The 27,249-nt window shown below is 70.2% G+C and overlaps 5 protein-coding genes across 10 annotated transcripts; 1 reads left to right on the top strand and 4 right to left on the bottom strand.

The window, feature by feature from the left end:
- Positions 1-368: 368 nt before the first annotated feature.
- TOR4A (torsin family 4 member A) lies at positions 369-9,124 on the bottom strand. 4 transcript variants are annotated; one of them, XM_070059600.2, is made up of 2 exons: positions 8,142-9,124; positions 369-3,601 (listed from the first exon to the last, which is right to left on the bottom strand). In XM_070059600.2, the coding sequence occupies exon 2, from the start codon at positions 2,303-2,305 to the stop codon at positions 425-427; it is 1,881 nt and encodes a 626-aa protein (XP_069915701.2). In that variant the 5' UTR covers positions 2,306-3,601; positions 8,142-9,124; the 3' UTR covers positions 369-424. The 4 variants fall into 4 exon arrangements, with proteins under 4 accessions (XP_069915701.2, XP_069915708.2, XP_051694864.1 ...); XM_070059607.2 differs by lacking the exon at positions 8,142-9,124 and adding an exon at positions 5,158-6,312; XM_051838904.3 differs by lacking the exon at positions 369-3,601 and adding an exon at positions 5,230-7,583 and having other exon boundaries at positions 8,142-8,625.
- A 1,122-nt stretch (positions 9,125-10,246) lies between these two features.
- NELFB (negative elongation factor complex member B) lies at positions 10,247-17,716 on the bottom strand. 2 transcript variants are annotated; one of them, XM_051838902.3, is made up of 13 exons: positions 17,350-17,716; positions 17,104-17,267; positions 16,279-16,378; positions 15,818-16,048; positions 15,207-15,392; positions 14,543-14,655; positions 14,341-14,443; positions 14,155-14,250; positions 13,771-13,913; positions 13,578-13,684; positions 11,041-11,182; positions 10,850-10,958; positions 10,247-10,769 (listed from the first exon to the last, which is right to left on the bottom strand). In XM_051838902.3, the coding sequence occupies exons 1-13, from the start codon at positions 17,449-17,451 to the stop codon at positions 10,623-10,625; spliced, it is 1,743 nt and encodes a 580-aa protein (XP_051694862.1). In that variant the 5' UTR covers positions 17,452-17,716; the 3' UTR covers positions 10,247-10,622. The 2 variants fall into 2 exon arrangements, with proteins under 2 accessions (XP_051694862.1, XP_051694861.1); XM_051838901.3 differs by having other exon boundaries at positions 17,104-17,234; positions 17,350-17,665.
- Positions 17,717-18,083: 367 nt separating this feature from the next.
- STPG3 (sperm-tail PG-rich repeat containing 3) lies at positions 18,084-19,588 on the bottom strand. Of its 2 annotated transcripts, XM_051838908.3 has the most exons (6): positions 19,464-19,588; positions 19,240-19,379; positions 19,005-19,139; positions 18,816-18,904; positions 18,454-18,730; positions 18,084-18,363 (listed from the first exon to the last, which is right to left on the bottom strand). In XM_051838908.3, exons 1-6 carry the CDS (start codon positions 19,568-19,570, stop codon positions 18,230-18,232), a joined length of 882 nt encoding a protein of 293 aa, XP_051694868.1. In that variant the 5' UTR covers positions 19,571-19,588; the 3' UTR covers positions 18,084-18,229. The 2 variants fall into 2 exon arrangements, with proteins under 2 accessions (XP_051694868.1, XP_089179159.1); XM_089323033.1 differs by having other exon boundaries at positions 18,084-18,730.
- Positions 19,589-20,741: 1,153 nt separating this feature from the next.
- CIMIP2A (ciliary microtubule inner protein 2A) lies at positions 20,742-24,714 on the top strand. Its single transcript, XM_051838905.3, has 7 exons — positions 20,742-20,934; positions 22,139-22,353; positions 22,440-22,702; positions 22,785-22,911; positions 23,091-23,185; positions 23,285-23,402; positions 23,490-24,714. Exons 1-7 carry the CDS (start codon positions 20,879-20,881, stop codon positions 23,576-23,578), a joined length of 963 nt encoding a protein of 320 aa, XP_051694865.1. The 5' UTR covers positions 20,742-20,878; the 3' UTR covers positions 23,579-24,714.
- Positions 23,566-25,717, bottom strand: TUBB4B (tubulin beta 4B class IVb). The gene is made up of 4 exons (XM_051838903.3): positions 25,593-25,717; positions 25,147-25,255; positions 24,957-25,067; positions 23,566-24,753 (listed from the first exon to the last, which is right to left on the bottom strand). The coding sequence occupies exons 1-4, from the start codon at positions 25,647-25,649 to the stop codon at positions 23,693-23,695; spliced, it is 1,338 nt and encodes a 445-aa protein (XP_051694863.1). The 5' UTR covers positions 25,650-25,717; the 3' UTR covers positions 23,566-23,692.
- Between the last annotated feature and the right edge of the window lie 1,532 nt (positions 25,718-27,249).

Genomic DNA, 27,249 nt, shown 5'->3' with positions numbered 1-27,249 from the left:
TGGGCACAACCCTGTCAGAACCGGAACCCAGCTGGGCACAACCCTGTCAGAACTGGAACCCAGCTGGGCACAACCCTGTCAGAACCGGAACCCAGCTGGGCCTCCTGGACGGGGCTCCTGGGCTGTGGAGGCCTCGGGCGGGTGCAGACGTCAGAGCTCCTCTGGAAGAGAGATCCGGACTCCTGCAACACGGGGAGCCGGCACCTCAGGTCCCACCACACACACACACACACACACACACACACGGGGAGCCGGCAGCTCAGGGTCCCGCCGCACACTCCCTACAGTAGGAAGAGGCTGAGGTGGCACAGCCACCCTGAAGGGCTGAGTTCCGGCACCAGCTCAGGGACTGAGTGTGGCCGTGCGGGGGCACCCTCCTACTCCCTCCTCTCCGTGTCACAGGCAGCTTTTTGTTTGTTTTGTTTTAAAGATTTTCTCTATTTATTTGAGAGGCAGAGTTACAGAGAGGGAGAGACAGAGAGAGAGGTCCTCCGTCCACTGGCTCGCCCCCCAAATGGCTGCTCGTGCTGATCCAAAGCCAGGAGCCCAGAGCTCCACCCGGGTCTCCCAGCTGGGACTCGATCCAGCACAAGCCGCGGCTTGACCCGCTGCCTGCTGACCTCAGACGGCTTCCCGCTGGTGGGGGAGGGAACTGCCTCAGCTCCTCTTCTAGGCATCCAGCATGCAGACCTCTGCGTCCACAACAGGAGACCCCAGCGTCCAGCGTGGAGACCCCTGTGTCCAGCAGGGAGACCCCAGTGTCCAGCAGGGAGACCCCAGTGTCCAGCAGGGAGACCCCTGTGTCCAGTGGGGAGACCCCTGTGTCCAGCAGGGAGACCCCCGTGTCCAGTGGGGAGACCCCTGTGTCCAGCAGGGAGACCCCCGTGTCCAGTGGGGGAGACCCCTGTGTCCAGCATAGAGACCCCTGTGTCCAGTGTCGGAGACCCCTGTGTCCAGTGGGGAGACCCCTGTGTCCAGCATGGAGACTCCTGTGTCCAGCATGGAGACCCCTGTGTCCAGCAGGGGGACCCCTGTGTCCAGCGGGGAGACCCCTGTGTCCAGCATAGAGACCCCTGTGTCCAATGTGGGAGACCCCTGTGTCCAGTGTGGGAGACCCCTGTGTCCAGCATGGAGACTCCTGTGTCCAGCATGGAGACCCCCGTGTCCAGCAGGGAGACCCCTGTGTCCAGCACAGAGACTCATGTGTCCAGCGTGGAGACCCCTGTGTCCAGCACACAGACCCCTGTGTCCAGCGTGGAGACCCCTGTGTCCAGCACGGAGACCCCTGTGTCCAGCGTGGAGACCCCAGTGTCCAGCAGGGACCCCTGTGTCCAGCACAGAGACTCATGTGTCCAGCGGGGAGACCCCTGTGTCCAGCATGGAGACCCCTGTGTCCAGCAGGGAGACCCCTGTGTCCAGTGTGGGAGACCCCTGTGTCCAGCGGGGAGACCCCTCTGCCCGAGCCCTTGCCTGGCTCTGAGCCCCTCGCTCTGCGTCCCCGGCTGCCCCGAGCAGTGGTGTCGGGTCCATGGCCTGGCAGCCGCGTTCGTTGTGGTCGGCGTCCCTGCACGCCCCCCGGGTGTCTCCAGAGGCAATTCTGAAGCTTTTCCTTCCGGAAAACGTTTGTGACTCCATCGCTTCCCATTCCGTCTGCTAAAGCACTTTCATTCTCCAGGAAGCAGAGACGTGTTGGCTGCAGCTCAAGACAGGGAAAAAATAGCTTTTTTATCACAAAGAAATAAAGACAGATGGACAGACAGAAAGACAGAGACGGATGGATGCCAGAAAGACGCACAGATGCGTAGACGGACGGACGGACGGATGTAAACACAGCCTCTTCCAGTGGGAAGTCCGGAGCAAAAATGCGCGAGGCCTGACATGCACACACGCGAGACGCCAGGGGCAGATCCGGACGCGGGGAAGAGGAAGCGCGGCCGAGGCGGAGCAGCGGAAACGCGTGAACCCGAGCTGGGCAAGAGGACGGCCGGCCCTGGCCAGCGGTGGGCATCGCGCAGGGCGAGGGCAGAGAGGAGACGCGGCACGGGATGGCCAGAGGGCAGCCGGCGCCGGTCTCCATCGTCCGAGCCGCTCCAGGCCCCACACCGAGACGGGCGGTGCGGGTCAGGCTGCCTCCTCGCAGGGGGCCGGGGCCTGGAGGCGGTGGGTGGCTGTGCTGAGGGCCGGAGCCCAGTCTCCCTCCGAGCTCTGGCCGCACTGTGAACTGAACCCTGCAGCACTGACAGAAGCTGGGTGTCGGGGCGGGAAGAGGCGCTGTGGTTGCCGTGGCAACGCACCCCAATCCCATGGGGTTTCTGTCGGAGTTCAGTGGTCTTTTCAGACAGAGCTCGGGTGGCTGTCAGCTACAAAGACCCCTAGAATCTGACAGCCCAGGGTGACAGATGACGCATAAACCCCAGTCATCAATGAAGGCAGATGACTTAGAGGAAGGGACACTTTCTAGAAACCCGGGACAGACACACGTGACCGAAGCTGCCTCAGGGACTCGCAGGCGCTCGGGGCCGTGAGCCTTTGAATCCCACGCAGCTCCTGCTGATGGCCTGGGCGCTGGAGGGAGTCAGCCCCAGGGCTTGGGCCCCGGCACCCATGGGGGAGACTGGGAGGAAGCTCCCAGCTCCTGGCTTCAGCCTGGCCCAGCCCTGGCCATTGAGGCCAACTGGGGAGTGAACCAGCGGATGGAAAACCTGTGTGTGTGTGTGTGTGTGTCTCCCTCTACCTCTGTCACTCTGCCTTTAAAATAAATAAATTAACCCTTCAAGAAAAAAGTCCACCTTGAGGTGGGGAGTTTCCTGAACTAAGCAGACGGGGCAGTCAAACTTTCCCTGGCTGTGGTCAGCTATGAAGATGACAGGTGCAGGATGCTGGCTTCAGAAACGCACAGCAGAGGACGCGGGAGCTGCGGAGCCGGGAAACGGGGGACACAGACTCTTCCGGAACCAACGCAGCCCTGGGGACCTCCACTCCCAGCTCCTGTGACCCTTACGATAAAGACTCTGTGGCCGGCGCCGCGGCGCACTAGGCTAATCCTCCGCCTTGCGGCGCCGGCACACCGGGTTCTAGTCCCGGTCAGGGCTCCGGATTCTGTCCTGGTTGCCCCTCTTCCAGGCCAGCTCTCTGCTGTGGCCAGGGAGTGCAGTGGAGGATGGCCCAAGTGCTTGGGCCCTGCACCCCATGGGAGACCAGGAGAAGCACCTGGCTCCTGCCATCGGATCAGCGTGGTGCGCCGGCCGCAGCGCGCCAGCCGCAGCGGCCATTGGAGGGTGAACCAACGGCAAAGGAAGACCTTTCTCTCTGTCTCTCTCTCTCACTGTCCACTCTGCCTGTCAAAAAAAAAAAAAAAAAAAAAAGACTCCTTGTTGCTTTTTTTTTTCTTTGAAGAATTATTTATTTATTTGAGAGGTAGAGTTAGAGAGAGAGAGAGAGAGAGAGATGTCTTCCATCTGCTGATTCACTCCCCAAATGGCCGCAAGAGCTGAGCTGATCAGAAACCAGGAGACAGCAGCTTCTTCCAGGTCTCCCACGCGGGTGCAGGGGCCCAAGCACTTGGCCATCTTCCACTGCTTTCCCAGGCCACAGCAGAGAGCTGGATGGGAAGAGGAGCAGCTGGGACTCGAACCCGCGCCCACATGGGATGTAGGCACTGCAGGAAGAGGCTTAACACACTACGCTCCAGCGCCAACCCCTCTGTTTGCTTTTTACAAGATTCTTTTATTTATCTGAAAGGCAGAGAGCGAGCGAGCGAGCACTCTCATCTGCCAGTTCACTCCCCAGATGCCCACAACAGCCAGGCCTGAGCCAGGAGCCTGAACACCTCCCGGGTCGCCCATGTGAGTGGCAGGGACCCAGGTGCTTGGGCCATCACCGCTGTCCCCCAGGGTGAGCAGGAAGCGGGACTGAACCCGCACACAGATACGGGATGTGGGCGTGTCCAGACCCAAACAGCATGGCGGGATGAGCAAGTGGGATTCACCCGGGCAGGCGAGGCTGGTTAGACGTAGGAACAGACGGCCCAACTGCACCGAGTCAACAAGCAAAGGCAAAAGGCACGGTGCGCCGGGCAGACGTACGAAGAGAAGGAGACTGGGTGGGACAACGAACGCGTACAGAAACAGCCGCCACCCACACCCTGCGGACGAGGCCGCTCAGCACGGTGTGGGGGGCCAGGGGCTGGGGCTGCTCCCACAGAGCCCGGCGGGCACGCAGGAGTTACTGGAATCCAGCACGGTCACAGGACACGAGGCCAGGTTCAGCCCCGCGCCGGCAGGAACCGGCCTGGAAATGTGCTCAGTGAAAGAGCTCCAACCCCACAGCCTCCAAGACAGCGAGGTGCTCTGGGGCGGGAAGGGCCATGGCCACCGGGAGAGCCTGCACCCGCGCCCACCGCCGTCCGTGAGCCCCGGGCACACCGCCGCCCCGGCGCCTGCACCCGCGCCCACCGCCGTCCGTGAGCCCCGGGCACACCGCCGCCCCGGCGCCTGCACCCGCGCCCACCGCCGTCCGTGAGCCCCGGGCACACCGCAGCCCCGGCGCCTGCACCCGCGCCCACCGCCGTCCGTGAGCCCCGGGCACACCGCCGCCCCGGCGCCTGCACCCGCGCCCACCGCCGTCCGTGAGCCCCGGGCACACCGCAGCCCCGGCGCCTGCACCCGCGCCCACCGCCGTCCGTGAGCCCCGGGCACACCGCAGCCCCGGCGCCTGCACCCGCGCCCACCGCCGTCCGTGAGCCCCGGGCACACCGCAGCCCCGGCGCCTGCACCCGCGCCCACTGCCGTCCGTGAGCCCCGGGCACACCGCCGCCCCAGCCGAGCAGCCGGGACCATCTTGTGGGCCGGTGTTGAGCCGTCGCTGGCGACACCAGCAGGTATCCCATGTGGCTGGGGGTTCAAGTCCCAGGGCCGCGCCTCTGACCCAGCTCCCGGCTGGTGCACCCGGGAAAGCAGCAGGCGGTGCCCGAGTGCCTGGGCCCCCGCACCCATGAGGGAGACCCCGATGGAGCGCCTGGTCCAGCTCCAGCCATGTGGCCTTGTGAGGAGTGAACCGTGAACCAGCGGGTGGAGGATCTGTCTCCCTGTCTCTTTTTCTCTGTCTTCTGCCTTTCAAAGAAATCTTAGAAAAAAAAAAAAGTCCAAGCCAGCCCACCTGCTGGGTGAAGCCCCACCCCGGGCCCTCTTCCGGTCCGCAGACAACACATGGACAGCCGCGGCCAAGGGATCTCAGCCACACTCTTTATTCACACGGTGATTTCCGCCCGCACAAATTGGCCTCAAGGTAACACTTTAGAAAATAAATAGAAAAATAAAACTCCTCGTGGGTTCGGATTTTGACAACAGGGGGAGGGGGCAGGCTAGCCGCTTCCATCCACCGAGGGGCGCCCTGAGCCTCCCCGCCACGTCCCACGAGCCGGACCAGGCCCAGGGAGAGAACCGGCGGGGGGCGGGGACACAGAGCTTTGGCTCGGTGCCCCCAGCCCCCCTTTTACCAGCAAATGGGGCGCAGGAGCTCACAGACCCTAGACCCCGCGGTGCCCAGGGCTGGCGGTGGTGAGGCCCGGTCCCCTGCGTCTCCACAGCCTCCGACAGGGCTGCCCCAGCATGGGGAGCCCACCTCAGGGCGCTTCCGGGAGGCGGGGCCTGGGTACCTGAGCCCCCAGAGGTACAGAGCCGGGCGGCGTGGCCAAGGTGGGCAGACGGCCTGTAACAGGCTAACGGTGTTAGGTGCAGATAGGGGCGCACGGACGCAGGGTTCCCCCGGTTACGGTCTGCAATCAGTGCCACCCCCTGCCTGTTCACCGAGGGCGCCGCCACCATCTCCAGAGCCGGTGCTGGGGGAGGGGCCGGGGCTCCACACCTCTGCAAGGGGCCTTGAGGGCCCGTGGCTCTAAAGTCTCCCCTCACCCGGCCGGGGAGCCCGCTGCTGGCCAGGGTGGGGCGCCATGCCCACTGCTGGGGCTCCCAATGGGCCTGCTCGTGGGCCTTGAGACCCCGCCCCATTACTCCCTGGGGAGGTGCGAGGAACGGGGCACACGCGGTGGTCCCTGTCCCTGCTGACCCTGGGAGCCACACGGCCTCTGGGGAGAGACGCCCATCTCCCGGGCCGGCAGAACTCACAGCCCCCTAGTGGGGGGCGGTGCCGGACAGGTGCTGCAGGTCGCTGTCCTCCTGGGGCCCCGGGCACTGCCTCAGCGCCGGGAGTGGGGGGCCTCCGCGGCTCCCAGTGTGGACACGACCTGGGACCCGCCCACCTGGCCCCGCCGTCGGGGGCGCGGCTCTCGCCCAGCTGAGCGCGCCTGCACTACAGGAGGTTCACCGTGGCCACCACCTGCTTGCAGCCGGTGACGGCGAACTCGCGGCCCCCGACGCGGTAGTAGCTGAGCTGCGCCGCCAGGCGCTCGGCGAGGGCCTGCTCGGGGAAGAAGCCCTCCCCCGCCATCTCCTCTCGGAAGCAGCTGACCACGTCCTGCTTGTCCAGCAGCAGGAAGGGCACCACGGCCGCCGCCTGCCAGAGCGGGTGCTCGCGGGCCAGGAGCGCGCGCAGGCGGGCCCCGAGCTCGTCCTGCGGCCGCGCGCCGTCGGGGCGCGCGGGCAGCGCGCGGCTCGCGTTCTGCAGCACGAAGCGCGTGACCTCGGCGCCGCCCGCGCCGCTCAGGAGCACGTAGACGGCGTTGTGGAAGTGGTGGGCGCGCTGCGGCTGCAGCAGGCCGTGCAGCTCGTCCAGCAGGGCGGGCGGCAGCCGCTCCACCTCGTCCAGCACCAGCAGCGGGGTCTTCTCCTCGGCCTCGGCCCGCGCCACCACCTCGGCCACGCGCCGCGCCAGCTCCGCGCGGCAGTCGTGCGCGGCGCGCGGCGCGGGGCAGTGGTGCCGGGCGTCGTACTGCAGCACCAGGCCGCCGTCCTCCAGCACCGCGCGGAAGTGGCGCGCCAGCAGGCGGCCCACGTGGCTCTTGCCCACGCCGCTGGGCCCGTGCAGGGACAGCAGCAGCGGGCGGCTGTGCACGTGCGTGGCCAGGTAGTCCCGCAGCAGCGCCACGATGCGCCCCACGGCGGCCGGCTGGCCGAACACGGAGCGCCGCAGCGCTTTCTCCAGCCCGTCCAGGTCGTAGCGCTGCGCGTTGTCGTCCAGGTTCTCGATGGCGTTGAGCACCTGGAAGCCCACGATGGCCACGAGCAGCAGCAGGCAGCGCTGTGCGCGGCTCCGGCGCTCCGCGCGCGGCAGGTACCTGCGGGAGGTCTCGGGGTACAGCACCGGGCGGCTGCGCCGGCGCCTACGGCGCGCGCCCCTGGAGGGCAACTCGGCGAGGTCGTCGAAGGTGAAAAACTTGGGCTGGTCCAGGGCGGCGCGCGGCGTCCGGGCACTGCAGCCCGGCCTGGGCGCGCCGGCCCCCGCGTCGGGCCCCGCGCCAGGAGGCGGCAGGCGCCGCTTGCGCAGGATGCACACGCGGCGGCGAAGGCGGACCACGGCGCGCACTGGCGCCATCACGCATGGGCCTGAGGCGCGAGGAGCTGCGGCCGCGGGCTCCGGACTGCACTGGCCGCGGTCCATAGTGCTCGGCGCGCAGATCACGCTCCCTGCAGCGGGAAGACGGGGACCCGCTCCGGACTCCGGCCGCGGCCCTCCCGGAGGGACCCCGTTCCCCCCTACGCCCCTCCCCCAGGCGCGGTCTGGGCTCGGCCAAGGCCTAGTCCCCGCTGGCCAGGAAGCGCCTCCTCCGTCGGGCCCTCCCCTAACCGGCCTCGGCCCGGAGGAAGTGGCGGGGGGAGGGGGCCTACAGCTTATCGGGCGGCTGCCCGGGCTTCCTGGAGGAGGAGTCGAGGGGCCGGCGCCGATCTGGGGTCAAGGCTGACTCGTCCCCGCCTGCAGCTCCAACCGGACTGCCCGGCGCCAGGCCCTAAGGCGGGGGCAAAGGAAGCCCCCCCAACACACACCCACCCAGGAACCCTGGGGCGGGGGCGGCCTGGAGGCTTTGACCCCCGCCCTGCCCCCAAGACCCCCCCAACCTGGGGTCCTTAAGCATCTGTGTAGGGAGCCCCCTCAGGGGGCTAGGGGTGGGCGGAATGATGGACCAGAGGAGGAGCCCCTGCCGGCTGAAGCCGCCTGCAACCGGACCCCCAACCCACCCTGCGTACCTGCGGCTGCGTGGGTGTGGGGACCCGCCCCCCAGCTCCGCGGTTCCGGGCCCAGGCCGGACACCAGAATCAGGAAATACTGGATCCCGGTGGCAGGTCAGGGGCCTCCCGGGCCAGCTCCGGCCGGAGGGGCAGCGGCACCTGCAGGCCCCTGGCAGTGTCCGGCAGAGGAAGCTCCCGGGAGGTTTCCGCTTCTCAGGGGAGGAAGTGAGTCAGGGGGTGCGGCGGGGGCGGGACTTGGGCTGGACGAGGCGCCCGAGGGGGAGGCCTGGCCGGAGGCCACCTCCCCTCTGCCCTGTGCTCCCAGGCGAGCCCCCTGTCTCACTCAGGCCTGGGGCACCTCCACAGACCCTGGCCAGGCCCTGACAGGACCACCGGGGCTCCCAGCAGCCTGAACACGAGGGGACAGCAGGCCCTGTGCCCAGCTGAGCACCTCCTCTCCCAGGACAGCACACACTGGAAGGGAAGGCCTGGGCCTGTGCTCCCCGGCCCCTGTGAGGCCTGGGAGTGAATTTAGGACCGCCCAGGCCCATCCCCCACACTCAAGGACCCACTGCAGCCCTGTCTGACCAGACCAGTCCAGCTGGCCCTGCACTCCCACTCCGGAGCTCGGGAGCACAGGCCTGCCGGTCAGTTCCCGCCCCCCGGGGGCCTCCCCACGGGGAGTCACAGGTGGCCCTGGCCCAGCCGCCCCTTCCCGGGCCTCCAGCTTCCTCTAGGAGCTGCTTCTGACAGGACCCAGGCTGCGGTGGGAACCCTAGGGCAGAAGCAGGCGCCCCCAGGGGACCCACTGAGGGGAGCTGCCCCTGCTTGATTGACAAACCCTCTGCAGTGGGCAGGGGTCGCGCCCCAGGCGGCCTGCCCCATGACCTGAGCCCTGCACTCCCTGCCCCACATGCTGCCAGCACCCCCAACCCTGGGCCCAGGACTGCCCAGCAGGCATGGCCGCGTCCCACCCATAGTCCTCCCTGCACCCTGCATCTGCAGCCTCCTCTGAGGACCCCCACCCCACCTGGAGGAGAGCAGCGCCCCCACTCCCCATCCCCCAGTGTCTGGAGACTTCGCTCCACACGGCGGGCCTGGCCTCCTCCAGCTCCCTGTGCTCCCCTAAGCTCCTCTGTCCACTCCCTCATCCCACTCCTCCCCCACAGACCCCCAGGCCTCAGTCCCCCCACCCGCGGTCAGCAGGACCCCCCTGAAACCCGGAGCGAGGCTGGAGGAGCCAGGCCACACTGACCACTCCCTGGGCCCCCCGGCCGCCAGCTCTGCCCTCTGCAGGTCGGGGCACCGGGGCTCCTCTCCCCCTTGGCCATGTTTATGGCTGACACCACAGGTGAGCTGTAGTCACACCCCAACTCCAATCCCCTCCCGGAGACCCCCGTCTCCCGTAACAGTCGCTCGGGGAGGCCCTGGGCCCCGCCTGCCCACCCTGCAGATTGAGGAGGACAACAGGGCCTGGTCCCCACCTGAGCAGTGTGGGGGAGGGGCAAACCCTGGGCGCCAGGCTGAGGGCTCCTGACCCCACCCACAGTGGTGCAGGAGGACCAGCCACTGGGCAGCCACGGCTGGGGTTCCACTTTTCCTGGTTTTCCTTGAACGGCTGAGGCAGACAGCTGTCTTCCATGGCTCACCCCCCAAACGGCCACAACACCGGGGGGGGGGGGGGGCAAGGCTGACGCCAGGAGCGCCTTCCAGGTCTCGCACGTGGGAGCGGGGACCAAGCACGGCCACTCCGCCACTTCCGCCAGGCCACAGCAGGGAGCTGGCTGGGAAGTGGAGCAGCCGGGACTCGCCCTGGTGCCCACGTGAAGCCAGCGCGGCAGAGACAGCCCAGGGGCTCCACTTCAAGGAGGCCATGCCCTCCCCTGCCAGAGTTACCCAGGAGGGCACTGGGAGCTGCCACTGCGGGAGCCGTGTCCTGGGCACACCCCCGGCACTGGCAGCGAGGGGCCATCACCAGGCCCTCGGAGACAAGCCCTGGGGTCTGGGGTCTTCCTGTGGGCCTGGCCCATAAACCACCCCGGGCTGAGCAGCCACGGCCACGGCCAGGAGAGCTGGCTGTGTCCACCGCACTGCCCGACACCAGCAGACACCTCACGCCCCTGTGTACCAAAACACCTTTATTTACATGAGTGAGGCCTCCCCATGCGCCGCTGCCCCCGGGCTGAGCAGGGAGTCCAGGGCCCAGGTGGGCTCAGGACACGGAGGGAGGGCTCCACCGCCAGACCCCAGCAAAGGTCCGGCTTTGGTCTGGCAATGCAGGTGGACCCCTCCACCCCCCATCCCCCGAAGCCTCACCCGGGCTCCACCCCAGACCACAGGCCAGCCGTGAGCACCTGAAAGGCAAGGCAGGACCCCCAACCCCCGTGCCCCCCGAGGGCAGAACCCAGATCTCCCGTGCCCAGCAGCCACCGTCCCCCACACGGCCCCAGGTGGGCGGAGGCGCGGGAAGGGTGGAAGGAGCCCAGCTGCACAGCGGCCTCAGAGCCCAGCCGGGGCCGGCACGTGGGCGAGGGGCAGCTCCAGGGCCGGCGTCTCCGGGGCCTGGGCAGGGCTGGACTTGCGGTGGTCCAGCTGCTCCAGCTTCTCTCCGAGCTGCGAGTAAAGTTCCTTTACCGCCTCCCCGCTCTGCAGGAAAACCACGTCGGCGCTCAGGCCCGGCGGGGCCCACCACACCCCGCCGCCAGCGCCGCCCGGCCGGCACCCACCTGGCCCGTGGGCTCCAGGGCCTTCTGCAGGGCCTGCAGCTTGGCGGGGGCCACCCTGGGGTGCAGGTGCAGGAGCAGCCGCAGCACGTGCCGGTGCACGTTCTCCTTCCTGCAAGGGAGGGGCAGCAGACCCTGGCCCCCCCGGAACGCCCCCCCGGAACGCCCAGCCCCCCCCCCCGGCGGCAGCCTACCTGGGCGAGGCGGTGAGGAGGAAGCCGTCGAACAGGCTGCTGCAGAAATCCTCCAGGGCAAACTCGTCCGCCAGCAGCGCCAGGTTGCCGGTGAGCAGGTGCAGGAAGATGTCGCTGAACGCCAGGTCCCCGAACGTCTCCACTGCAACCCCCGCAGGCGTGGGTGAGGCCCGGCCCAGGCGCCTCCGCCCGCGGGCCGCCCTGGGGAGCCCAGCGGCAGCACCCACGTCTGGGGGTCCTGAGATCAGGGCGTGGGGGGCCGGGACCCCACCCAGTGATGCAGGGCTATAGCTGGGGGGCGGGGCAGAGGACAGAGGCTCCGCCCACGGCTGCTGACGGACAGCTTCCGAGCGCACAGCACCAGCCTGGCCCACGCTGTGGTGGGACCCAGCAAGGGCAGAGACCACCCCCACACAGTATGAAGTGAGCCTCACTCCACAAGGACTCAGCCCAGGCCCACACAGCACAAGGGTCCCCCACCCCTGGAACCTGGGAGCCACACCTGGGCAGGGAGCAGAGGGCAGATCTGACCCCATCTGACCCCGACCCCGCGATGACCCCAGCATCCCCAAGACTCAGGCCCTGAGCGGAATGGGTCCAGCAGGCCACACCCCTCGCCTCTACATAACCAGCAGGCCACACCCCCCTCGGCTAACTCGAGGCCACCGGCAGTCGTGCCTCATCAGGACCTCAGCCTGTGGTCAGTTTAAGGGTTACATTTATTTATCTGAAAGGTGGAGCACAGAGATTGTCCACCCACTGGTTCACGGCCCAGATGGCCGGAGCCAGAGCCAGGAGCCCCACCCGGGCCCCCCGTGGGGGCAGGCCCGCCCTCGGCTGTCACTGACCCCCCCGGCTGCTCTGCAGGAAGACCGGCACTCTGCCGGGACCTCGGCACCGTGAGCAGCGCCTCGGCTGTGCCACTGCGCCGGCCCCTGGGGGCCCCTCATGGTGACATCGGCACGCAGCGACGGCACCGACACCGGCCCTTCGCCACAGCGCATGCTCTGGCTCTGTGTTTGTTCAAATCCCACAATAAGCAGCTAGAAAGCAGGGCAGGCCTGGCCGCCGGGACAGGTGCGCCCGCACTGGGCTTCCTGCTTCTCACGCCAGACCACAGCCTCGGCCGGGGAGCCAGACACACGCTCTCTTCAGGTGCGTTTACAGAACACCTGACACACCCACGCACACATGCACACTTCCTAAAAGTCTGAGACACATGGAACGGCCCGGCACCGTGGCACAGGCTGAGCTGCTGCCTGCGATGCCGGCATCCCATGTGGACGCTGGTTCAAGTCCCGGCTGCTCCACTTCCAATCCAGCTCTCTGCTATGACCCGGGAGAGCAGCAGTGATGGCCCAGTGCTTGGGCCCCTGCCCCACGTGGGAGACCTGGGTGGAGCTCCTGGCTCTGGCCTGGCCTGGCCCAGCCCAGCCCTGGCCGTTGTGGCCAGTGGTGGAAGACCTCTCTCTCCCTCCCCAGCTGTCATTCCGCCTACCGACTAAATCAATAAAGAGAAGAGGGCCCAGCATCTGGGACGGGGTCAGGACAGCCCGTGGCTCAAGCCCAGCTCCCTGCTGTGTACCCGCGGGCAGCAGGTGACGGCCCACGTGGCCGGGCCCTGCTACCCACACGCAGAACGCGCACTCGGCGCCTGGCTCTTGCCAGCATTTGGGGGAAGGAGCCCGTGCACAGGAGGACCCTGTCTCATTCTAAAATGTTTTTTTTTTTTTTACAGGCAGAGTGGACAGTGAGAGAAAGAGAAAAGGTCTTCCTTTTGCCGTTGGTTCACCCTCCAATGGCCGCTGCGCCCGTGCACCGTGCTGATCCGAAGGCAGGAGCCAGGTGCTTCTCCTGGTCTCCCATGGGTGCAGGGCCCAAGCACTTGGGCCATCCTCCACTGCACTCCCGGGCCACAGCAGAGAGCTGGCCTGGAAGAGGGGCAACCAGGACAGAATCCGGAGCCCCGACCGGGACTAGAACCCGGTGTGCCGGCGCCGCAAGGCGGAGGATTAGCCTAGTGAGCCGCGGCGCCGGCCATAAAATGTTTTCAATAAAACCCTGCTTTAAAGCACCCAGAGCTGACAGAATTCCACAAATGACGTCCACTCTCAGCGGCGTCCACTGCGCGCCTCCCTGGTGACCCTGGCGACCCCGCCCCCACCCCAGCCGAGAAAGGGGCGCACAGGCACCGCAGGGCACAGGCCACTGCGTCTGACCCCGACCCTTCGTGTCCTGACCTCAGCTACCAGTCAGAGGGACGCTGTGTGACTCGGCCAGCAGCACCAGGAGACCAACCCCCGGCTCAGGGGGTCCACACCGCGAGTGTGGCATCCACCGCCAAGGACACGAGCCTGGGGAGCCTGGGCAGGAAGCTGGCGCTGAGCTCCGCCCCCCAGCCGCGGCAGACCCCCAGACACTCAGGAGGAAGGGACACCGCACCCAGAGACCGCGGAGCCACCAGGAGCGGGCGTCCTGACCCCGTCCTGGCCGAGGGCGCTCTGGCCGCGGGGACGAGGGGCTCACGAGGGGCTCACCGAGGCCGGGCAGCAGGCGCAGCAGAGCGTTCTTGTTGCGCTGCTTGGTGATGTGCAGGACGTAGTACAGCCCCACCTCGCAGGCCGTGCGCTGCTCCTGCAGGAACCTGCGCCGGGGCACGGCCGTCAGCGCCCGCTCGGCCTCCGGAGGCCCCCCCCCGCCCCCGCCCCGCCCCGCCCCGCCCCGCCGTACTTGGTGAAGCTTTCGGGAAGTGTGCTCGGGTAGGCGACCGGCGCCTTCTCCTCGGCGGGCAGCTTCTGGTCCACGCTGAAAGTGTGGTCGTCCACCACGAAGGACATGAGCATGGGCAGGAACCTGGTGACCAGCTCCGCCTCCTGCAGGGGGAAGCCCGTGAGCCCGCGCTCCCCCCACGCCTCCCGCGCCCCCCCCCCCGTGCCTCCCCGCGCCTCCCTGCGCCTCCCTGCGCCCACGGGTCCCGCCCCAGGCTGAAAGGAGCAGCCGCGTGCCCAGCAGGCCTCCGGGCACCTGGTGGGCAGGCGCCTCCCGGCAGGAGGTACTGAACAGCAAGGGGACTCCAAGACCACCCAGGCCCCGGGCCCACACAGGCGCCGTTACCATCTTGGGCTCCTTGAAGACCTGGCTGTCGATCATGTCCCAGGCCCCCTGGCCCAGGGCCAGCAGCCTGAGCAGCAGCAGGAGGTCAGGGCTGTCCTGTGGACAAACAGGCCACAGCTGCGCTCAGCCGGCCACAGGGCCCCGCACGCGGCCCACGCCCGCAGTCCTGGCCCGGGCTGGGCTCACCCTGGGCAGCGTCTCCTGGCCGACCAGCTCCTGCAGGTGCCGAATAGTGCTGAGCGACAGCGTGTTGATGGCAAAGGGGTCACAGAGGATCATGGACAAGTCCCTGGAAGGAAGCCGCGTGCTGGGCTGGGACGCCGGGCCCCACCCCTGCCCCCGGGAAGGCGCCCGCGGTGTGGCCCGGGCGGGGCGCGGCCGCTCTCACCCCAGGACCTGTTCCTGGCCCTTCTTCACCCCGTCCAGGAAGCCCTGCAGCTCCCGCGCCCGCTTGCTGTCCACAAAGCGCTCCCGGATGCAGGCGTCCAGGCACCAGGTGAACTGCGGGAGGACGTGTACCAGCTCAGCGTGGCCAGACCCTCCCGCCCCCACCCGGCACAGCCACGGAACAAGGGCCAGAGCCGGAGCAGGGCACAGGCAGACGGACACGGGCCAGGGCCAGGGCCAGCAGGCAGCAGAGGCACAGGCTGCCCGTCTGTGCGTCAGCTACACAGGTTCACAGAGGAAACACACAGAGGCCCGCCCCCAGCGTCCCCAGGGCACCACTGTGAGGACAGAAGGCTCCTGAGAGCCTCCATGGTGTCCCCTGTCTGGAGGGGGCGTGGCCACAGCAGTGACAAGTGGCCACAGGTGACCCAAGACCCAGGGAGCAGTCTTCAGCTGCAACAGCCACGGAAAACGAGGGAGAGGAGGGTCCAGCTCGGAGCCCCGCGCCAGGTGCCCCGCGTCACCAGCAGCAGGCCCCTGGGCTCGGGGGGGGCAGGGCCAGCACCACCGGGCTGCAGGGACAGGGGACAGCTGGGCCTGGGCGCGGCGGGGCTGCTTCCTCCACCCTACCAGGGACAGAGCTCGAGGTGGGCGTGGAGGCCGACCTTGTGGCAGGGGTCCACGGTGCAGATGTCGCCGACGTCCAGGTCGTGCAGGGACATGAGCAGCTCGGCGCGCAGGGTGCAGTAGTGCACGTTGCGCGTGCGCAGGAAGAGCGTGCGCAGGAACTGCAGCACCATGTCGTACAGCTTCACGCTGCGGCCCACCATGCGCGTCAGCGCCTGCACCACCTGCAGCACACAGCGTCAGCGCCGCCAGCCCCGGGCCGGCTCCCAGCCAGCGCCACCCGGGCCGGCTCCCAGCCAGCGCCAACCCCGGGCCGGCTCCCAGCCAGCGCCAACCCCGGGCCGGCTCCGGCCACCGCCAACCCCGGGCCGGCTCCCAGCCAGCGCCAACCCCGGGCCGGCTCCGGCCACCGCCAACCCCGGGCCGGCTCCCAGCCAGCGCCAACCCCGGGCCGGCTCCCAGCCAGCGCCAACCCCGGGCCGGCTCCCAGCCAGTGCCACCCGGGCCTGGCTCCGGCCACCGCCAACCCCGGCCCGCGCCCGCACACCTCGCCCACGCGCCGCGCAGGCCCGGCAGCCTCCCGCCCCCGCCCGCACACCTCGCCCACGCGCCGCGCAGGCCCGGCAGCCTCCCGCCCCCGCCCGCACACCTCGCCCTGGCGCCGCGTCTTGGGCGACGGGCTGAAGAAGTTGTGCAGCACCGACAGCCCGGTGCTGAAGAGCGCGCTCTCCTTCTCCAGGATGTACTGCTTGAGCAGCGGCGACACCTCGTCCCCGAACAGCGCCTGGTTGTCCTGCCAGATCTGCCGCTTCACCTCCACGGCGCACGCGCGGTACAGCTCCTTGTCGGCCATCACCAGCTTCAGCTTCTTCTCCGGCACCTGCGCGCGAGGGGGGGGGGGCGTCAGCGGCGGGGCGGCCGCGCGCGCCCCCGGCCCCCGCCCCCCGCCCCCCTGCCCCGGCCGCCCCGCCGCTGACGCCCCCGCCCCGCCCCCGCCCCCGCCCCCGGCCGCGCGCGCCCCCGGCCCCGCCCCCGCGCGCCCCTGGCCGACCCCGCCCCCGGCCGCGCGCCCCCGCCCCCGGCCCCGGCCCGCCCCGGCCGCCCGCGCACCTTGGGCAGGTGCTTCATGACGCACATCACCACCGGCTGCAGCGACGGCATCTTCACCAGCGAGAAGCTCTTCTCCAAAAGGTCCTCCAGCTTCTTGTACCTGCGGCGGCGCGCGCTGAGCCCCCCCGCGGGGCGGGGCGGACACCGCACAAGCTGCGGGGCGACCGCCCTGGGCCGGCCCCCGGCCCGCGCCCCCCGCCCCCGCGCCTGCAGCCTCCCCGGCCCCTGCCCCACTGCCTGCCTGCAGCCCCCGGCCCCCGCCCGCGCCCACGGCCACGCGCCTGCAGCCTCCCCGGCCCCTGCCCCACTGCCTGCCTGCAGCCCCCGGCCCCCCGCCCGCGCCCCCGGCCCACGCGCCTGCAGCCACCCCAGCCCCTGCCCCACTACCTGCCTGCAGCCCCCGGCCCACGCGCCTGCAGCCACCCCAGCCCCTGCCCCACTGCCTGCCTGCAGCCCCCGGCCCACGCGCCTGCAGCCTCCCGGGCCCCTGCCACCCACTGCCTTCCTGCAGCCCCCGGCTCACGCGCCTGCAGCCACCCCAGCCCCTGCCCCACTACCTTCCTGCAGCCCCCGGCCCACGCGCCTGCAGCCTCCCGGGCCCCTGCCACCCACTGCCTTCCTGCAGCCCCCCGCCCACGCGCCTGCAGCCTCCCGGGCCCCTGCCACCCACTGCCTTCCTGCAGCCCCCCGCCCACGCGCCTGCAGCCTGGGGAGCCCCTGCCCCACTACCTGCCTGCGGCCCCCAGCCCGCGCCCCCGGCCCACGCGCCTGCAGCCTCCCCAGCCCCTGCCCCACTGCCTGCCTGCAGCCCGCGCCCGCGCCCACCTCTCCTCCGCCTTCCCCTCCGACGCGATGGCCGACACCCGCTCCAGCAGCTTGTCCCGCAGCTCGTCGAACACCGACTGGTGGAACTCCAGGCGCGGGGTCCCGTGCAGGTCCAGGAACGGGAGCGCCGACTGCAGCGAGGGCAGCAGCACGCCGTTCTCCGTCTGCGGGGCCGGGGGTCAGCGCGGGGGCCCGAGGCGGGGGTCCGCCCGCCGCCCCGGCCCCCGCCCGCGTGCCCGGCCGCACCTGGAACTGCTCGATGGCCTTGAGCGGCTCGGTGCAGTTGGTCAGCGTCTCCTTCAGGTCCTCGCCGTTGGCCACGCCCAGGTCCTGCAGCCCCGCGAACATGGCCGAGGCCCCGACCCCCGGCCGGCTCGGCGCCCCATCCCCGCCGCGCTCCGCCGGGGCCGCCGCGGGCGCCCCGGAAGCCCGCTCCCCGGGGCCTCGGGGGCCGCCCGAGCTGCGCTCCCCCGCGGCCTCCAGCTCGCCCAGGTCCCGCTCGCGGCGCGACTCTGCACCGGCCCGCGGCCGCCCACTTCCGCCCCGCACGGCCCTGGTCCGCCACCCAAAGCGCTCCCGGGAAACGCCGCCGCGGCCGCGCACGGGTTCCTGGGAGCGCCGCCCTCGGCCTGCGCGGGGGGCGGAGCCGGAGGACGCGCGAGCCGTGGGCGCGGCCCCGGCCCCGCCCACCGCACGCGGCCCCGCCCCTGCCCGGCCTCGCCCGCCGCACGCGGCCCCGCCCCGGCGCCCGGCCCCGCCCCCTCCGCGCTTCGCGTTCCGGGAGCTGGCGTTGGAGCGCCTTTCACTGCGGTGCTGCTGACCTCCCCGCAGCCTTGCCTACGCGAGCGTGCGTGGTCGAGGAGGGTGCGCGCTGCGTGCGTGCCTCCCACGGGGCGGGGCGGAGACCCGCGCGCGCTGCGGGAGCGACCCGCCGTGGTTGTCCGCGGCGGCCGGCCCACGCACCTGCAGCCACCCCAGCCCCTGCCACGCACTGCCTGCCTGCTGCCCCTCCTCCCGCACGCCCCGCGTCCCCGCCGCGCGCCGGGAGGGGCACAAGGCACAGCGCGGAGCCGGGGAACAGTACGTCTGTAATGGGGGCGCGGGCTGCCCTCGGCCACGCGGGGCCCTAGAGCGCGCAGAAGGGGCCGGTGTCGTGGCGCTTGGGTCTCCGCACGCCCTGGATGAGCGCGCCGGGCGCCGAGCGGAAGCGCGAGTCGCGAGCCCGCTCCGTGCGGTAGGCGCCGGGGCCGGGGACGCCGGCTGCGGAGAGAGGGCAAGGAGGCGCCCCGCGGACCTCAGCGCTGCGCCGCCCGGGCCCGCCGCCCAGCCCCGCCGCGCCCCGCGCCTTACCCGGGCCGGCCCGCGAGGCGGGGGCGCGCGCGCTGCGCATGGAGAAGGCGGGGGCGCGCGGGCTGCGCAGACGGTCCCCGGGGACGACGTCGTAGGTGCCGGGGTCCGGGCGCTTCTCGCCGCGAGCCCGCGCCAGAGCCTGCACCAGCGGCTGCGCCCGCGGCGGCGCGGGGCGGGCCTGGCCCTCGGGGGCCATGGCGGCGGGAAGGGGGACCCTGGCGCTGCAGGAGCGGGCGGCGGGGCCGCTGAGCGGCCGGTAGTGCGCGGGCGACGGCCACTGCGGGAGGCGGAACGCGGCTGAGGCGTGCTCCGCGCTCACGCCGCCCAGCCCCCGCGTCCCGCACCCCGCGGGCCGGCCGCACCTTGAGCTCGCGGTTGAAGTCCACCTTGTGCGTGAAGGGGCTTTCGCTCCGCAGCCACTCGGTCTGCCAGGCCCTGCGGCCGCCGCCCTCTGCGGGGGAGGGGGGCAGGGGAAGGGGCGGAGGTGGCATAGCCTGGGGTCTCCGGGCCGGGCGGGGCGGGGCGGGGCGGGGCTGGCGGCGGGGATGCACCTGGGCCGGGGTGCCTGCGTCCCAGGCTGTAGTGCGGGTGTGCGGAGCTCTCTCGCGCGGACGCGCTGGGCACCTGGTACTTGGCGGGGCCGGGCACCTCCGGGTCGGTGAGCAGCGGGGGGCGTCGCTCCAGCACTGGCCGAAGGAAGCAGCTCGGGACTGGGGCTGCCCACCAGACCCCTCCTCCCCTCGCCCCCCGATCGCCTGCGGGAGCCGAGACCCCCGCTGCACTCACACAGCTTCCTCAGGGTGGCCGCACAGGCAGTGTCCACCCCTGAGCCCAGGGCAGCCGGGACTGCCTGCTTCTGCGAGGGCCACGCCTCCTCCCAGGCCGCCCCGGGCCGCGGGCCCAGCCACAGCACCGCTGACTGGGACCTGCAAGGGAGACGGGCAGCCGCTGGCCACCCGGCCTGCCGGCGACCCTCCCAGGCCGCCCCGCCTGCCGCCCGCGGAGGTTACTGGGGCGGCCGCGGCAGCTTCTGGCTCAGGGGGCCGTGGGTCCAGTGTTTGCCTCCATTGATGTAAAAATTTGCCAGGAATTTCACCGCCTTCTGGTCAAAATTCATCTCCCAGTCTCTGGCTCCCTTGGGGGAGGGCACTGTGACCTCACTGGCGGGTGGCTCCACCCCCACCCCGTTGCCAGGGGCTCCCTAGGGACGCAGCATTGTCCAGCTCTGCAGGCGCCAACCCAGGGACACACACACCCCGCGCGCGCGCGCCCCCACCCTGGCGCCCTGTGGCCCCTCCCCCTTCCTGCACGGTGGCCCCTGCCCCTCCCCTGCACCCGGAGCTGAAGGGAAGGGAGCCAGCGGCCCCTGCAGCAGGGCTCCTGGGGGCGTGTGGAGGGGAGACGCCCACCCCAGCCACAGCCGTCGGAACAGCAGCAGTGGGGTGGCCCTGGAGCCACAGGCGCCCAGCGGAGTGTGTCACGGACGGACAGGGTGGTCCTGCAGAGGAGGACGGGGAAGCCGGACAGAGCAAGGGCCCTGCGGGGCATCCCTGGAGCAGACCAGCCTGCCAGCCCTGGTCTCGACCTTGGCCCCAAGTCCTTGCGTCCAGGGCCCTCCCAGGAGCCCGTCCCCCTGTGCCCGTGCCTTCCTGCAGCCCCTGAGTGGAGTCCCGGGTGGATGGACGCCTGCCTGAGGACATGGCGTGGCTCCCAATGGGTGACCGGGACTGCACCGGGGCCGGGGCCGCGGTGGAGATGAGGGACACCGTGTGTGTCTCAGCTTGGTCCTGGAGCACTCCTGCAGGGCGGATTCCTGGCAGCAGGAGCGACAGCACCCCATCTGGACCGGACCGGACTCCCCACAGGGTCCCCCAGGACCCGGGGCGTCCCCTGGGGCCGGGCCAGCAGCTCGAATTGGAACGGGTCAGCCTGACATCCACCTGTTGCCTGTGGCGTGGACGTCCTTGCTCCAGGCCTTGCTGCAGGCCGTGTGCGTCTGTGTGCAGCTCCTGCCAGGGGCCGCACCTCCTCGTGTGTCCTTGGACAGCTCCAAGTTCACGCTACAAAGCCCCTGAATCCCCCCACAAACAAAAATCAAGATTTGTCTAAAACGGAAAACACTGCCCTCTGTAGGTCACTGGCCACTGGCGGTCCAGGGCTGAGGAGCCGGGGGCGGGCTGCTGGCCCCCTGAACTGGCCAGGCCTTCCCTGCAGTGCTCTGAGCCTCCGCCCGGGGCCCCCTGCCTCACCCTAACACCTTCCCGCCCGCGGAGGGTGGGTGCTGGGTGCCCTGGGCAGGCCAGCCAGGAGCCGGGCAGCCTGCAGGGCTGCTCAACAGTGCGGGGGTGGGGGCCTCACAATGGTTGCCAGGTGATGGCTCCCCCGGGGGCAGGGGGCTGAGCTGGCCAGGGCAGAGTCAAGGAGAATGACAGCTACTCAGAAGCATGGCCTCTTCACCCCGGAACCTCACTATATCCCCGGGTAAGAGCCGGGGGCTCTGGGGCAGGCCGGGGGCCCGCGTGAAGGCCCCCCAGCCAGACGCCGGGAGGCTGGAGCCAAGAAGGGAGCCAGGGAGGCCCCAGGAACAGAGGAGCCGCCGGGCGGGGGCGGCCGCTGCCGGCTTCACCCCTCCCTGCGGGCACTTCGCCCAGCAAGGCCACACCAGGTGGCCGGCGCGTCTGTCAGGAGCTGAAACTGGGGCAGCCGAGCAGCTGGCCGAGGCCAGCTAAGCAGGTGCTGCTAGGGGAGCCGAGCGCGGAGTGGGCTGCCCGCCTGGGTCCCCTCGGCTGCCCGCTGTCCGCACAGCTACATCTCCGAGGGCACTCCCCCAGGGAGGGCGGGGCGCCCACCCCGTGCCCCAGCCTTGTTCCCTTGCTGCACGCACGCCTGCTGGCCTGGGCAGGCTTGTCCCTGTGTCCTGTCCGCACGCAGGCACCACGACAGGGTGCCCGCCACTGCCCTGTGGAGCCCTGCGTGGACGGTGTCCCCGAGCCCCGTAGCGTGGCCGCCGCCTCTCCCCGCCTCCACCTTTGCGGCCTGCACTGACCTCTGCGGCGGCCGTGGCTCCCCCTCCACACGGGTGTGATGACGTCTGTCTCATTTCCTAAACTTTTGTGCCACTTGATGTGACGCAATGCCCGCCGGGTCCATCCGTGTTGCTGTGCGTGACCATCCGTGAGTTGCCATCTGTGCTGTGTCCCTTTGTGTCTGTGTGGTGACTCCGTGCCTCTTGTCCCCACCACGCTCCTCCTCTCAGGAACCAATCCACAGCAACACCTTTGTCCTTTTTTTCCAGTAAGACAAACTCACCCTCCCCATCCCTGGGGCCTGTGCGACCACCACACCACCCCTCCCGCAAACTCAGCTCACCCAGCCCCCTGCCTGCTTCCCCAATCCCGGTCCTGTGGTCAGTCACTGGGCCAGACCCCGCCCCCACCTTCCTGGGCGCTGTCCCTCCAGCTGGGCCTGCAGCCACACCGGGCCAACCCTGCCCTTGCCTCCACTTCCCGCAGGCAGCGAGGGTGGGCACGGGGGGCGACAGTGAGGCTCCCGGGAGGCAGCGAGGTCAGCACTGGGGGGTGCTGTGGGCTCAGGCCTCAGGCCCCCCGACGGGCAGATGACCAGGCCGGACCCAGGTGGTGCTGCCAGACCAGCTGCCCTGCCCCCCTGCCCCCCTCCCCCGCAGGTATGCCGGCTTCTACCCGCAGCTGCGCTACCAGGTTGGGAACACCTATGGGCGCACCACGGCACAGCTGCTCACCGACCCCAGCGTGCGCAAGAGCCCCTGCTCCGTCCTGTCCCCCATCTCCAAGCCCAAGTTCATCGAGGACTTCAGCAAGTCCAAGCCCCCGCTGGTCCCCTGCCGAGACCTGATCGAACCCTACATCCCCCACTACACGGGTGAGCTATCACCCCCACACGCATGTGCGTGCACACACACACACACACACACACACACACTCGCTCACGACGGCCCTGTCACGCAGGTCTGCAGCCCTACAAGAACTTCGAGATCCTGGGCCGGCTCCCGCCCCAGGAGGCAGGCGCCGAGGAGCCTCCGGCAGCGCAGAACGTGTCCAGACATGTGCCGCTGCCCGCGGGCTCCATGCCCTACTTCCCCTACCCGCCGTGCCCACCAGGGAGGAAGGTGGACTCCAGAGACTGGGGACACCCCGGCCTGCGGCTGGCCTACGGGGAAGAGGCCTGGAGGAACCCCGCGCCCCTCCACGAGGCCCCCGGCCAGTACCAGGTACCCTGACGCCGGCAGAGGCCCCGCCCACCCCACCCAGCTACGGGGGGAGCTGGGGGTGACCTCACCCTGTCCCCCCCAGCTGTACCACTGCAGGAGGGACGAGGGCCTGCCGCGGGCCCGTCACCTGGAGACGCTCGACGTGGACAGGTTCCAGCGGCTGCCCCAGCTGGACCACCCCAACCTGATCCAACGCAAGGCCATCTCCGGTGCCAGGACGGAGGGGGCTTGGTCCAGGGGTCGCCCTCCCCCACAGGCCCCTGGGGGATGACAGGGGAGGGCGCAGCCGTGTCCTCGCCTCTGCCGCCCAGCTGTCTCGGGACCCCAACTTGGGGTAACTCGGGGGACGGCTGCCCGTCAAGCTGGGACTGACTGGGTGCTCCCCCAGGCTACGCTGGCTTCGTGCCGCGCTTCGCCTGGGTGATGGGGATGAATTACCGCGACGGGGTGACACAGGCCCTGGACGAGTTCGACAAGACGCAGGTACAACCGCCCCAAGGCTGCTCCCTGTGGCCCGGCTTGCGGAGGCTGGGGGGGGGCTCTGCCTGCCTGACGGGCGCCAGCACCCACCTGCCCCCCCAGTTTCTGTTCAGAAACCCGGGCTGTGCCCTGGGCCAAAGGCTGCCCAGCGCCCACTGGTCCAGCAGCACCATCTACAACAGCCAAGGCATGATCCCTTTCTACATGGGGTTCATCCCCTGTGAGTACCAGCCCTGCCCGCCCTCCCGCACCCCAGGGGCAGGGCGGGGCCCGCAGCCGGCCCAGCTCAGCCGCGCCTCCCCCGCAGCCATGCAGGACAACTACGCCATGACCTTTGGCAACAGCACCCGCAGGGCCTACCAGAAGGAAGTGCAGAGGCGGAGCCAGGCACTATGAAACGCTTTAATGGTGGTGTGCGGACAGGAAGGGGGCAGGTGCACGCAGACGGCCCTGCCAGGGGCGCTGAGCCAATAAAGAGTTCACACCGCGAGCGCGCGCTGGCGACCGGCCCTAGGCCACCTCCTCCTCCGCCTCCTCCTCGAACTCGCCCTCCTCCTCGGCCGTGGCGTCCTGGTACTGCTGGTACTCGGACACCAGGTCGTTCATGTTGCTCTCGGCCTCGGTGAACTCCATCTCGTCCATGCCCTCGCCCGTGTACCAGTGCAGGAAGGCCTTGCGCCGGAACATGGCCGTGAACTGCTCCGAGATGCGCTTGAACAGCTCCTGGATGGCCGTGCTGTTGCCGATGAAGGTGGCCGACATCTTGAGGCCGCGCGGCGGGATGTCGCACACGGCCGTCTTGACGTTGTTGGGGATCCACTCCACGAAGTAGCTGCTGTTCTTGTTCTGCACGTTCAGCATCTGCTCGTCCACCTCCTTCATGGACATGCGGCCGCGGAACACGGCGGCCACCGTCAGGTAGCGGCCGTGGCGCGGGTCGCAGGCGGCCATCATGTTCTTGGCGTCGAACATCTGCTGGGTGAGCTCGGGCACGGTGAGCGCGCGGTACTGCTGGCTGCCGCGGCTGGTGAGGGGCGCGAAGCCGGGCATGAAGAAGTGCAGGCGGGGGAAGGGCACCATGTTCACGGCCAGCTTGCGCAGGTCGGCGTTGAGCTGGCCGGGGAAGCGCAGGCAGGTGGTGACCCCGCTCATGGTGGCCGACACCAGGTGGTTGAGGTCGCCGTAGGTGGGCGTGGTGAGCTTGAGCGTGCGGAAGCAGATGTCGTAGAGGGCCTCGTTGTCGATGCAGTAGGTCTCGTCCGTGTTCTCCACCAGCTGGTGCACGGACAGCGTGGCGTTGTAGGGCTCCACCACCGTGTCCGACACCTTGGGCGAGGGCACCACGCTGAAGGTGTTCATGATGCGGTCGGGGTACTCCTCGCGGATCTTGCTGATGAGCAGGGTGCCCATGCCCGAGCCCGTGCCGCCGCCCAGCGAGTGGGTCAGCTGGAAGCCCTGCAGGCAGTCACAGCTCTCCGCCTCCTTCCTCACCACGTCCAGCACCGAGTCCACCAGCTCGGCCCCCTCCGTGTAGTGGCCCTTGGCCCAGTTGTTCCCGGCCCCACTCTGGCCTGCAGGAGGACAAGTGGTCACTCTGGGGCCAGGCACGTGGTCACCGGCACAGCCGCCAGCCCTGCTCAAGTCCAACCCGGGGCGGGGGAGGACCGTGCGGGAGCAGCCCCGCCCCTGCGGCTCCCGGGCCTCCCTCCCAAAGCCGCTTCAGGCGGCACCAGGCGGCTCCGGGCCGTGACCTTGGGCGGCCCCCACCGCTCACCGAACACGAAGTTGTCGGGTCTGAAGATCTGCCCGAAGGGCCCCGAGCGCACGGAGTCCATGGTGCCGGGCTCCAGGTCCACGAGCACGGCGCGGGGCACGTACTTGCCGCCTGCGGGGACAGCGGGGCGTCAGCGCGCGGGCGGCCGCGGCGCCGCGGGCGGGGGGCGCGGGGGCGGCCGGGGGCTCACCGGTGGCCTCGTTGTAGTACACGTTGATGCGCTCCAGCTGCAGGTCGCTGTCCCCGTGGTAGGTGCCCGTCGGGTCGATGCCATGCTCGTCGCTGATCACCTCCCAAAACTGCAAGGCACGGGCGCGCCCGGGCGGGCGTGCGGCTGAGTCACCGCAGCCGGTGCGCCCGGGGCGGCCCCGCCCCGGATGGGCGCGGCGGGCCCTCCCCTCCCCCACCCGGGCCCGCGCGCCCGCGGCCACCGGCGCTCGGGCCCGCAGCTCCGCCCGCCCCCGCCGGCAGCCGGCGCCCGGGCTCGGGCCCCGGCGGCCCCGGCCGCGGTCCGCGCTGCGCTTCCGGGAGCCGCAATGCGGGAACGCCGCCCGCCCAGCCGCTGCCGCCATTTTTCCCAGCCGCCCGCCCCGCCCGGCAACGCCGCGCCGGGCCCGCGGCGCCGCGAATGCCCACCTTTGCGCCGATCTGGTTGCCGCACTGCCCGGCCTGCAGGTGCACGATCTCCCTCATGGCGACGGCGGCGACGGCACAAGCAGCAGGACCGACAAGAACGCGGAGGAGCGGGCGCGCAGAGTGCTACAACCGTCGCTCCGCCGACGCTTATATACCCCCTGCACCCGCCTCCGCCAGCCTCGGATTGGGCCGCCAGAACGAGGCTGCAGAGCGGCCTCGTCTGACTGGCCGAGCTTCTGTCAATAGAGCTGCTTAAGGCCCACCTTCCCAACGATGTCCGCTCTTTATTGGTCAGACGCGGGCCCCTGCTTCCCTATCACAATCCGCCCCGCCTCGCGCTGCAGTGCTCTGTCCATTGGGTGTTTCAAATGATTGATTTGCCCTCTCATTGGCGGACGCCCGGGAGCACGCCGACAGGCCGGCGCTATTGGCCGTCCTGGGTCAGCGTCCTGGTAACCGCCGCAGTGCAGCGGGAGACGCGCGCGGGCGGGGCGTTAGGGAGCGCGGGCGCGGGCGCGGGCTTCCGGCCGGGCCTCCTGCGACAGCTCAGGCCTCGGCGGGGCCGCGCGAGCCCGTGGTCCGGGGCCAGCCCGCGCGCCTCCTCCGGGGCGCACGCCGCGGTGCACACGCTGGCGCGCGGGCCCGCACGGCCGTGGCGAGCCCCGCGGGTCTCCGCGCAGAGCCCCGTCCCCCCGGTGCCGCAGTGGCCGCGTCCAGGGGCGGGGTCTGGACCGCCGCCCCCGCCGCGCGCTGTGTTGTGGAGACCGCACTGGCCGTGCGCCGGTCGCCCGGGGCGCAGGGCTGCATGGACACGGGGTGGGCTCTCCTGCCCTGCGCACCAGCTTCCGGCTTGACTTGTGTTGAAAGACGGTTGCGCACACGGCTGCACCTTGGCGCACATTCGCGTTGTGTTTTGGTAACGTCTCTAAGGGTGATCCGCGCGCTCCGGGCTGCGCTGGACGCGGTCACCGCCGTGGGCGCGGGGCCCATCCGGGTCCTGTTCTCCCGGCGTCGGTCGGGGGGCAGCACTTGCTTGTTCCTAGCGGGGGGCGCCCCGAGGGGGCGTTCTCCGTGCTGCGGGGACCGTGAGTCGGCAGCTCCACTGTGCCCAGAGCAGCCCGCAAGGCTGGCCCGGCTCCTGCTGCCCACGCTGACACGGCCCGGTCCCTGGGGTCTGGAGCCTGCCTGCCTGGGCGCGTGCGCAGTGCGGGCGTCCTCCAGGGTGGCTCCGCTGCCCATGCAGTCCACAGGCAGGCCCTCACGCACGGGGAAGCTCAGGTCTCTGGCCCTCGTCCAACTTGTCAGCGCCTCCCCAGCCCAGCCACACTTGGGGTGACCGGAGACCCCCTCCCTGCTGCTGTGACCAGCGCGCAGGGGCTGCGAGGTCAGTGTGGCAGCCCCCGTCTTGCAGGTGACGCAGGCCACGCGCACGTCGGCCTCTCAATACAGCAGCAGCTCTGCACCGGGCGGGGGGAGAGGCCCTGCAGGTACCCCCCACCTCCGGGCCTGGAGTCGGTGGCCAGGCAGGCGCCGGCCCTCCTGCAGGTGCCCACGTGGGAGGCCGCCTTTGCCAGTGGTCATGTCCCAGCGGAGGATGCATTACCCTCAGCCAGGGGCAGCAGCCAGACAGTCGCTGGCAGCCTCAAAGGCCCTTGTG

This window comes from Oryctolagus cuniculus, chromosome 1, assembly GCF_051225735.1.
Source record: "Oryctolagus cuniculus isolate XC-2025 breed Fujian yellow rabbit chromosome 1, ASM5122573v1, whole genome shotgun sequence".
In the NCBI taxonomy this organism is placed as follows: domain Eukaryota; kingdom Metazoa; phylum Chordata; class Mammalia; order Lagomorpha; family Leporidae; genus Oryctolagus; species Oryctolagus cuniculus.
Note: the sequence above shows the minus strand (reverse complement) of the source record. Positions and strands in the feature narration are given on the sequence as shown.